The sequence below is a fragment of the Syngnathus typhle genome, linkage group LG2 (genome assembly GCF_033458585.1).
Source record: "Syngnathus typhle isolate RoL2023-S1 ecotype Sweden linkage group LG2, RoL_Styp_1.0, whole genome shotgun sequence".
Classification (NCBI taxonomy): Eukaryota; Metazoa; Chordata; class Actinopteri; order Syngnathiformes; family Syngnathidae; genus Syngnathus; species Syngnathus typhle.
Genome location: NC_083739.1, coordinates 10,562,062 through 10,573,211, shown reverse-complemented (window position 1 = coordinate 10,573,211; position 11,150 = coordinate 10,562,062). Strand labels below are relative to the sequence as shown.

At 42.6% G+C, this 11,150-nt stretch overlaps 2 protein-coding genes across 2 annotated transcripts; one reads left to right on the top strand and one right to left on the bottom strand.

The window, feature by feature from the left end:
• The first annotated feature begins 20 nt into the window (after positions 1-20).
• zgc:113363 (uncharacterized protein LOC791449 homolog) lies at positions 21-2,679 on the top strand. The gene is made up of 4 exons (XM_061270597.1): positions 21-91; positions 811-917; positions 1,021-1,236; positions 1,930-2,679. Exons 2-4 carry the CDS (start codon positions 812-814, stop codon positions 2,190-2,192), a joined length of 585 nt encoding a protein of 194 aa, XP_061126581.1. The 5' UTR covers positions 21-91; position 811; the 3' UTR covers positions 2,193-2,679.
• Positions 2,680-2,793: 114 nt separating this feature from the next.
• Positions 2,794-10,919, bottom strand: tfe3a (transcription factor binding to IGHM enhancer 3a). Its single transcript, XM_061270582.1, has 11 exons — positions 10,707-10,919; positions 8,391-8,489; positions 8,146-8,217; positions 7,895-8,060; positions 6,978-7,148; positions 6,500-6,598; positions 5,470-5,590; positions 5,005-5,061; positions 4,845-4,920; positions 4,620-4,767; positions 2,794-4,513 (listed from the first exon to the last, which is right to left on the bottom strand). The coding sequence occupies exons 1-11, from the start codon at positions 10,817-10,819 to the stop codon at positions 4,187-4,189; spliced, it is 1,449 nt and encodes a 482-aa protein (XP_061126566.1). The 5' UTR covers positions 10,820-10,919; the 3' UTR covers positions 2,794-4,186.
• Between the last annotated feature and the right edge of the window lie 231 nt (positions 10,920-11,150).

Below are 11,150 nucleotides of genomic sequence, written 5' to 3'. Positions count from 1 at the left end.
CGCACACGACCACCCATCCAATTTCATACAGTGCCGGACACAAACGCGCACATGCCTTTAAAGAGGGCAAAGCAGCGTGCGGAGGCTGAAGGTTGGTTTTCAGGCAAATATATTGGACATCCTTTAACGAGTTAATTTAATTGACTAACAGCGCTTATTATTATAATAAGCGCTGTTAGTAAATTAAATAATAATTTATTATTATTATTATTATTATTATTATTATTATTATTATTATTATTATTATTATTATTATTATTATTATTATTATTATTATTACTATTATTATTATTATGCATGGATTTGTGTAGTGTTTTACTGTGCTTAAAACCTGCTAGTTTAAAAGTTATCTGAACATAAAAATAAAGAAGTGTTAACCTTGTTTAAAAAGACAATACTGTATAAAAGTTATTTTTTGAATATTTGCCAACAAATAATAGTTGAGAGTGTCTGGAGGGGCTGCATAAATATTTACTAATCCGAGTGAGTGCTTCTGAATTTTGCCATCACAATTGTGACACCATAGTAACAGAATAAACATGTGGTGGCTGAAACTTTCATCATGTTAAAGCCAAAAGGTAAGCAGAGCTGCAATGTTAAGATAGCACAGTGTTACCAGCATTTCTTTCTTATGATAAGAACGTTTTCAAAAAGGTGAACATTCTGGAGTTGCACTGTCCAACAGACCGGCTTAAAAGGTTTTAACATTGAGTCATTATTCCTGACTTTCTGATTGTCTTATTCAGTTTAGTAACACAAATCTTGCCATAACTAATCAATTCAGCGTATTCTTTGTCTCCCATTGGCCAGGATGGACGTGATGACGTCGCACTCCGACGCGACTGTGGATTCCGACCAGTCAGGGTGCATCTCCAGCCAGCCGATAGCCTGTAGTCCATCCCTGCTCCAATGTGCAGGTGAGGTGACCGCAGACATATTGCAACAAAAGCATATGAAGAATAGTTAATGATGCTAAGCTTAGCTTACTAACTCATTAACTTCACCTTTCAACACGTGCAGGCCAACATGGCTCTCTGGAAACTCATACGGAAGTGGATGTCCAAATAAATATGCCCCACTGTAATGTCATCAACAACGTCAATTTAGGAGTAGACAAGTTGCCACTGGCTGCTCCCCCACCTTTGGCTCCCACCAATCAGAAACATCTCTCCTCCAGTAAAAGCCACACCTCCTACAAAACAAATAGCACCCTCATTGAAGAAGTAGCAAGAGACGGTGAGTACTATAGCATCCATCTACCTGTTCACAGTTCAGGGGTTGCGGGTTCAATCCCAACTCCGGCCCTCCTTGTGTGGAATTTGTATGTTCTCCCCGTGCCTGCGCGGGTTTTCTCCTCCCACATCGTCGGTGGGCCGACTGCTGGGATAGGTTCCGTGACCCCTGTGGGGAGAAGGGGTACAGATAATGGATGGATGGAGTTCACCTATAGAGTTTTTGGAATGTGGGAGGATGAAACCCACGCAGGCACGGGGAGAACATGTAACCGAAACACAGGAAGGTCGGAGCCTGAAATCAAACCCACGACCTCTGTGAGGCAGACGTGCTAACCAGTCCACCACCATGCCGCTGAGTGCTTTAAATTAAAATTATTCATTATTAAAAGTATTTTTGTTCATGTAGAAATATGGTAGCTCCTATGACTAATATAAAGGAAAAAAGCTGGCACTGAGAATATGTATAATTTCATTTTTTTTATCTTTACCTGCTATACATTCAAGAATTAACAAAAGGATATTTTACACTAATGACAACAATAAATATTTTCTACATTATTGAGGCATGTAACTGACAGGAAGTTGAAAGATCAACACACACCCATTTATCAGCGGGACACCTTCAACGTGAACCTTATCTCTGCCGGGCATGGGTGCACATGAAAACACACACTGACTGCATACTCCTCCACAGACTGTTGCGTCCACTGCCTGCTGGCGTGTCTCTTCTGCAACTTTCAATCCATGTGTGGGGCAGTGGAGAGGTGCGTGACTTGCGGAGGGGGCCTGTCCGGCTCCTGCGGATTCATTGACACCTGCTGCTGGTGCTGCTGCTGCTGTTGCTGGGACGAGGCTTGTGTGGAACCGTTGGATTGTGGAATACTGGAGGAGTGCTGCAGCTCGGCAGACTGTTTGGAGATGTGTTTGGAGTGTTGCGCCATATGTTTCCCTTCTTAGACTGACCAATTAGAGGCTTAAAAGAGATGTCACTCCAAATTTCACAATGGAGTCTTGTTCCCTCATTGTTTGACATTGGGAACACTTTGAGTCTAGGAGTCATGTGACGCCTCCTAACAGGCTACAGAACAATTCATTAAGTAGCAATTACACGCACTTATCTACCTGTCAATTGTTTGTCTACGTGTGCCTAATTGTGCAAGTTTTGCGGAATCCCAAATCAACTCAGCGTGATTGACATCTCGGAAGGAACGAGCCGGCCAGAACAGGAAGTGTGGCTGTCCATTTATGAAACATCCAAACAGGAAACAGGAAGGTAACTGAAAAGACAACGTGAGCTGATGGAGCTAACCTTTGAGCCCGGACAGCCAACATCAAACAGATACACGCGCGCATATTCATACACGAGCATGTTCTCGTGGTGAATTTACCTCCAGTTATTGCAAAATCCAAAGATCTAAAACTATTTTTAAATGATGTAAACCATGTGTGCCTCAAATGGGTTATTTTTCTCCTATTTTTTCCCCCAATACATGGCATATAGTAAATCCACGCAAGGAACTATGAGGACATTTCACGGGCTTCAATGAGTCAACAGTGCTTTTGGAAAAAATACTATTTTTCTCATTTTATTTCCATATAAAGTTTCTAAATACAGATATGATACAATGTTACATGATTGTAAACAACAATTAAGACGACTCCCTTTATGATCCTGACAGCAAAGCGTCAGTTGCTATAGTAAGCAGATCATTTTCAGTATTAAAAAGAAAACAACAACAAACAAAAAATATTCATGAATAGTTCTAACCGCTCAACGGGGCAATGCTAATGGACCTGTTTCTTAGCAGCTGGATAGCATTAGCACATGCTAGCACGGGTTTCTCTCTGACAACTTACTGCTGATGGTTGCCTACTATAATGAGCAGAGTACACACCTAAAATGTGACAACACAAATGTGGGCATTTGGTCCCCAAAACGCTTGTACCATCGACAGAATGGTAAACAAAAAAAAATAAAAAATAGATCAACTGAGTTACACAAGATCTATTTGGAGTTGCATTCTCAGATTGGCTACATTCTTGGACTGAGTGCCTGTCAATCAGAAAACTAACACGTCCAACATTCCTTTTCTCACATGACCACGGAAGTCCACTAATTAGAAAATTATTTTAAAAAATTATATATGCAATTATATATATTATTAAAAAAAACATTTTTCAATTTCTTATGGCACTGACCTCTAAGTGGGAGCTGATAAGTCAGAGAGATAGATGATGGCGTGGTTACCATGGTTACCAAGAGGGGAAAAAAGTATGGATGCAAAGTTGATAGAGAGAATGACAGGATTACTGCGGAGACATCGTGTGATAGCATGGCGATCATGGAGACAACAGAGTGATGACATGGTTACCAAGTTGAAAGAGAGCAAGAGTAGCATGATTAGCATGGTGGCAGAGGGAGCGTGTTGTAGGGACCAGTACAGTGATAATATCGTTACCAAGGGCACAGAGTGGTAATGACATAGTTACCGTGTTGTCAAAATTTATAGTATGGTTATCATGATGACAGAGGTTGGTGTGGTTACCATGATGATAAGGGGGTGATGTGGTTGCCATGGTTACAGATCAGTGGTTCTTAACCTGGGTTTGATGGAACCCTAGACGTTCGGTGAGTTGGTCTCAGGAGTTCGGCAGAGCCTCTACGTATATGAAACTGGTGGGGTTCGGTACTTTCAACAAGGTTAAGAACCACTGTTATCGATAGTTATAGTATGGTTACCATGGTGACAGGTGGAATGTCATGTTACCATGGTGAAAAATGTGCGGTGACATGTTTGCATAGTGACAGAGGGGGTGGCAGAGAAGACTGATGTGGTTACCATGGTGACAGAGAGAATGGTGTGGTTACCATGGCGTATTGGAGACGATGAGGTTACAATTACCATGTAAGAGGGATGGTGGCATGGTTACCAAAGTGTCAGATGAAATGGTCAGAGGTCATCATCCATGCTGCTTCCCCTGCTGCTGCAACGGGATGCCCCACATGACAACATGGGGTCGGCACCGGCCGCAGGTGACATCAGGCCGCCATCCTCCATCAAGATATCTCCAAAGTCCTCCAGCGTTGCCAGCCCCGCATCGTTCATCAAGTCAGAGGAGAAAGTGTCGTCGCCACTTCCCTTCAGCTCGTTCAACTCTGCCAAGCCCAGCGTGTGCGACAATGGCGTCACAGAAGAGAGGAAGGCCTGCGGGTCGCTCGGAGTGCCATCACCACAGGAAAAAGGAACACCGTGGAGGCTCGCCTGAAGCTCCAACTCCTGAAAATAAGGAAATTGTGAAAGGTTAGGGTTAGGCACGGATGACATGGTGTTTAAATCGGTTGGCAGGGGAAAGGTTTATGATTGACAAATGAGTGCCACTGACCTGTATGCGCAGCATCAGAGTTCTGTTGGTGTGTTCCAGTCTCTTATGTCTTTCTTCCATGTCACGAGCTCGTTGTTGTTCCTTCTGAAGTCTTCGGATGTAATCCACCGAAGCCTTCAGGATGCTTCCTTTGTTCCACCTGGCATCCCTATCCAATCACAAGGCCTCGTTAGCACTCAAGTCTTAATGAACGATGACCAATGAGAGGTGGACGTGATTACTGACGGGTCGGGCGTCTTGGGAACGAGTGCACCCAATTCTTTGATGCGGTCGTTGATGTTGAAGCGTCGTCGTCTCTCAACTGAAAAACAAAGAGCAGCTCTAATTATCTGCTTCACGTGGTTTAGGTTGTCAATGACATGTATGGTCTAAGTTAGGAACTCACTCAGGTTGTGATTGTCTTTCTTCTGTCGTTCCTTCATCAGCGCTTTCGTCTCCACATCTGAAAAGCCATCATCATGTTCATATAAAAAAAGTGTTGTTCATTTTTTTTTCCTCAAACAGATAAGTGTTTCTTTAGAAGAATAAAGTTTTACAAAGTATTTTCTACTTGTATTATTTCCTCATGAGAAGTGATTTGTTGCACTTTGGAGATTGTGCCGTTGTGCTGAACAGGAAGTAAGAAGTGATGACAATGTCAAAATTGAGCCGAAGGATGTACGAAGTAGTGCTGACTTATCAAAGTGAGTAAAGAACACAGCCTTCCTCTGTGTCAGTCGAGCAACGGGGAGGATCTTAACATGGCTAATCAGACTCCCAAACATTAGAAAGGGCCAAATGTTTTAGTACTGTATCCTCAAATGTTGTGTTAGGGTTGTAAGAATGGAAACACCAAAGCGCAGCAACCCACTGTTCAGCTCTCGCTTGACGGTGAGCAGGTCAGCTGGGCAACTGTTGCTTATTGCGACGGGCGTGACCTTCCCGCCGCTCTCCTCAAAGACGTCTGGCATGTTTCCCGCCGCCGTCGGCAGCTAGAATGACCAATCAGAGCACAAAACAGATGACGTCACTCAGGTGGGTACCGTGACTTGTGTGAGTGTCTACTAACAAGATAATTAAGTCTAACAGCGGGCAGGGTGAAACAACTTGTAGAGTGGCAAGAAGGAAAATTCTCATTCGGGCACATATTAAATAGATCACATGACATGCCCAAATGCAAATACTCACAACCACTACTTTGACACCTCAGCCAATCGATATTATACATTACAATCAGGAGGTAATCCTAGTAACACCGTTTGCTAATGCAATGATAGTGCTTGAAAGTGTTTTTCTTTTTTATCTGAAACTCCAAACAGATTTGCTGCCAAGTAACTGCCTGGGAAATTATGAAATAATTTAAAATAATAATATGATAATATAATAATAATATATATAATATGAAATAATAAACTTCTGCCTCTTTGTTTTGTGCGTGAAAGTTACAAAAATCCCGACTGAGATGAAACAACAACAACAAAAAAAGCTGAAGGATATTGAAGGACAAAACCATTACCTCTGCTTTATGTCTCCTTTTATCATGTTCCTGCAGGAAAACTAAAATCCGCATCGCGTAACACCAACACAAGCACACAGACACACACATGCACACAGGCAAATCAGTCAAACTGCTCCAGTCTCTTTCTCTTCAGCGACTGTTAAAAAATGAGGAAACGACCCTTAAGAAGAAGAGCCCAAAACTTCCCACAGCAGCCTTTTTAGCAGATGCACACATGCACAAACACGCACAAGTGCCCAGGAAGAGGAAGGAGTCAGATCTGTGTAAGCTGCAGAGGCAGCATACCATACAGGCAAGAAAACGCCACCTAATCTTTTTTTTTTTTTTTGGTTCGCCCTCGGAGTCACACACACGCACACAGGCACAGGGCACTCGGCATTACCGTTGTGGCAACCTGCTCCCGCGAGTCGAGCAGCGTCAGGAAGTCGTCACTGAGGCTGGACTCCAGACTGATGATGTCATCAATGACAGTCTCCTCCATCTTGAAGAATCAATCAAAAAGGAATTTGACCCTTTAGGGTTGAATTACGCAGTCTGGACGTGGATTTCTCAGACAAATAACTGATAAAGTTGGACATGAAAAACACACACATCCTCTTTTTATCTGCATGCTATTAGCCAACACAGATATATTTTCATAGACTGGCACCCTTGCAGAAAATGGTAAAGGTTGTGAAAATATAAGCAGTGAAAAGTGCTGATTAATTGTAAAGGGGAAAAAATATGGACTCTCGAATTAGGCCGGCATTTGAATATTCAACCGGTCCATAGTTTTCGAGAACCAGCCATTACTTATTTGAACATTTGGTTAATTGTGCCGATGTCATGTGGACCTAAATTGACGCTCCACTCTGCATTACCTCCATTTTGGGGCTGCTGACAGCATGCCGGCTGTTGAGGGAGGAGCCCGATGATGGTCCAGAAGCGTTGCGGCTAGCAGGTCTGACGGCGGAGGAAAGGTACTGCCGTACCTGTTGTTTCTGGGCCTGCTGGATGTGGTACCGCGTAGGGTTTTCCAAGTGGGTTTGCACCTGAGGGATGCCGGGAGGTCAGCATGCTGTTCAAGTGCTAATACAAGCAGATGCAGTAGGTCTTTTATGGTCATGATACAGTATTTGTTTTGTCTTAAGTTGGTACTTTATTGTTTCAAAGACAAAAGGAAAAGCACAGTGTAACCTTGCATGTTGCCTTTCATGATTTTATTATTTGATGTAAAACAAAAAAATCTTTGAATCTAATTATAACAACATTCTGGGTTCTTAGAAATCCTCTTTATAGGGGACGTCACTTAAAGTTGGGCTGAGAGGTCCCAACGAGGAACCAGTTCTTTCTTAGAATTTGGAGAAATGAGCTTCAGGACACAAAGCAACGAAACACGAATCCTGAATCTCATACCATGTCTATGGAGAAAAAAAAAGCACATTTCTTGAATCTTTCATACAGGGAGAAGCTAGATGACGCGGATGAAGTGGCTAACTCCCACTTGCTTTCTTCAACGCATCAGTTTGTAGTAAAAGGCTAGCGTGGTAAGCTAGTAAGTGTCACACTCACCCCGTGTTGGTGTGTTTGTTGCATAAGCTATTGGTACTCATGGAAGCTTAACGTTGAAAGGAAGTACCTTGCTGCTTGAACCGTTAGTTTTATTCTGAAGAGTAAAGTGACATGACTTCCCCTTGTCTCCTCACCATTAACAGTATTTAAGTCAAGCCTTTCATAGTAAAATAACAAGCAAGTCCTAAGTCATCAACCATTTAAGTCCTCAACCTCTGCCTCGTACCTTGAGCACCTCTACTGGAACCTGAGCTGGAGGTGCGCAGGGGGACGCACTGACGCAGACGGGGGACGACACCGAGCCGGCGGGCAACCGCAGAAGCTGCTGCTGTGCTTCCTTTTGTTGCTCCTCAAGAGCCTGCTGACGCATAAGATCCTGACGCAATAGGACCCTGTGGGTCAGAGCAGCCGTTAGTATTGGACCTCAGCGGCCATGACTGGGCCGTTATTGGGTTAGGAGAGAAGCCGGACGCTTACCTGGAGGACATGGCCACCGGCACAGATGATGGGGATGACAAGGAGGAGGAAGAGGAGGCATTCACTGAAGTGCTGAGGAGAAATCAAGAGACACAAATGTCTTCTTTTTTTATGTACACTACATCGTAATTGAACCATTACTTTATCACAGTTAATGATAAAGTTTGTCCATAATAAAAATGTTACAATGGCTGAAAAGAATATACACTGTGCAGAGACACAAGTCCAGGAGCTGGTGGCATTACCTGCTGCGGATGGGCTGACTCTTGATCTGGTAGAAGGTGTCGTAGTCTGATGGCAGCAGGGCGTCCACCTCAATGTCGGCGACGATGCCAGACTCCACTCTGAGCAAGCAGACACAACCGATCAATCAGAGGCCTCTTGGTTCATGCCAAAAAACACCCGTTTTAATCTCCTTTTAAAATTATATCATTTATAGTTCATAGTTCAGATTTATTTAAGGTTACAAGGGTACAATTTAGATATATGTGTAGTAAATAATGAGACTGGTGTTTCTTCAGTACGACTGTGGTCTAGTATACGTGTAAGAATGCCTGCTGTCTTGAATGAGTGTTTTTTTCATCCTCTTCCTCATTCCTGACCCCCACCCCCCTACCCCCCCAAATATCTGTGTGCGTTTCAGCTGAGTCACTTCCTACTTCTCACCACAAAGACCCCCTCCTCCTCCTCTCTGTCCTCCAAAATTTCCATGGAACAAACATAGCTGTGTCGGGACAGTAGGAAATCATGAGAAAGGTCTTGTAATTTTCCTTTCAGACACGGTGTTTACGTCTTTTGAAAGAAGGTTTTGGGGTTATTTGTTGTGCTGTGTTACTTTGCTAGTCATTAAAAAGAATGTATTGCCTGTGTGGCACCTGGAAAGAGTTGGCAGGTCAACATTCAATTGGCAGAATGCAGTTAAAAAAAAACTTTGCACATTAAAAGAAATTGCACACATTTTTAAACATTCTGCACGGACACTAGATGTTGACATTAAGGGGAAAAAGTTAGCATGCATCTTATTTTTTACTTGATTGTTTACAGTTGGTTGTGTGTGCATATATATATATATTTTTTTTCCACACACACACACACACACACACACACACACACACACACACACACACACACACACACAAACACGAAGAGGAGGAGTTGGCGGCGGCAACTTCCTGAAGGCTCAACTATACTTAATACTTATTTACAATAATTTTTTTACTACTACGGTAAAGATGATTGATGATGTATTAGAATAGGTTCAGTAAATTACTATGTTGGTTATATAGTAAAATACAGTATGAATAAGAAAGGGGAGTAAGTAATTTTCACTTCCCACTTTATTTTCACTTCCTTTTGTGTTTTATAATTAAACTTTTTATTTTGTTTTTGTGCAAGTATTTGTTATTAGTATGTGTTCAAAATAAAGTTTGTTAACTATCTGTGTCTGTGCAGAGTGCAGAAGATTATATGCACACAATACAGCCCTGCGTTTCTGTGGTCCTTGCTAACAAAGAATTAGAACAAGAGGGGTGTTGTGTATTGGCTTCTTTTTGTGTGGTTCATTTTTGTGACGTTATGTACACTTTGTCAGAAGAGTGACGGGTGGGGGGGCGGACCTGACTGGACTTGAGAGATCAGTAATATTTATGTGCAAAGTTCACATGACATTGTAAGTTCATCCTTGATGTTTCAGAAGAGTTGAGTTGAGATTTCATTTGTTGAAAAATGAAGAGGATATTAACCAAAAATGGGGATCTTTAAAATGCACAGTATCTGCCCCCGACTCACCATCAAATAAGACTGGCATGCAGAATCAGAACAAATACTGATTACATAAATAAGTTTATATCTATCATGCTAGCAAGATCACTGTGGCTAGGGTGGCTTCTGACTCTCTGTGACTATAACAATTGCACTTTTCAGAATCGCATGAATGAATGAATGAATGAATGAATGAATGAATGAATGAATGGGCCATGTTAACGAAAGTCTTCCTTGGCCAGAGACTGGGCCAATGGGCCCTGGGGGGGGAAGAACACCAAGCACCCTCAGGGTTAGTCAGTCATTGTATTCACCTTTTTTAACATTTAAGTATTTGTGATTGCAGTTAAGTCCAAACAGAGAGTAGTTTTGACCCTGTCGTTATGACAGTATTATTGTACTGTCACTTTGCAATAACATCTCCCTTTTAAATTCCGTTTTTTTTGGAACATGAACTCCATCCATGAGTGAAAAGAAAGATTTAAACATAACTTAATGCTAGTCCAGTTAACCAGTTTTGAGTTGCCTGATATTTCATCTTCAACACTTATTTTTGCACCAAACTAATGACAAAATTCTCTTATTTTGCCATTACAGCACACAGTGTACATTGTCCTGAGCCAGATCGGAATAGAATTTTAAAAAAAAGTGTTTGGGGTTATTTCACCTTTGATACTTGACGGCGAAATGATAACGACAGACACCGATTGTATTCTAAATAAGGTTTGCTAATCAATAAGACTTCCGGGTGCGCCTGAGTAGATCAAGTAAAGCTAACGGAACAAATAACGGTGACCCACCGAAGCACGTTGAGACTTTCGGCCGAGTCCAGGATGACAAACACGGTCTGCGGCTCGAGCGCACTTCGGCCCTGACCGCCGATCGATTCCCGGTCTGGACTGACGGAGGACATTTTTCCAGCGGTACCAAATATACGGCGCTTCCTTGCCAGACCGAAATAAACACTGAGGCTGATTTCCCAGCAGCCACCGCACCCCACTCTCCTAGTTTTTCTAGTTTCTACTCTCGAGGGTTGGACTACAGGAAAGGCCAATCGTTTTATAACCAATAGCATCGCAATCTCAAACCCTAAGAGCCAATCAGATGCCACTCTGCCTGCTTCTCTCACCCTGCGTGGCGGCCATCTTGTTTGTTTTTGTTCATCGTGTGGATCGAATGGGCGTTTCGGGGAAAATCCGATGTGACGTCAGACCTATCGGCTGACCTGCATAGACAGCTCAAGT

Coding starts and splice junctions, on each gene's coding strand:
- zgc:113363 (XM_061270597.1), top strand. CDS start 812: ATGGACGTGATGACGTCGCACTCCGACGCGACTGTGGATTCCGACCAG. Junction 918..1,020: donor ATCCCTGCTCCAATGTGCAG/GTGAGGTGACCG, acceptor CAACACGTGCAG/GCCAACATGGCTCTCTGGAA. Junction 1,237..1,929: donor TGAAGAAGTAGCAAGAGACG/GTGAGTACTATA, acceptor ACTCCTCCACAG/ACTGTTGCGTCCACTGCCTG.
- tfe3a (XM_061270582.1), bottom strand. CDS start 10,819: ATGTCCTCCGTCAGTCCAGACCGGGAATCGATCGGCGGTCAGGGCCGA. Junction 5,591..6,499: donor GGGAGCAGGTTGCCACAACG/GTAATGCCGAGT, acceptor TGGTCATTCTAG/CTGCCGACGGCGGCGGGAAA. Junction 4,768..4,844: donor GTTCCCAAGACGCCCGACCC/GTCAGTAATCAC, acceptor GTGATTGGATAG/GGATGCCAGGTGGAACAAAG.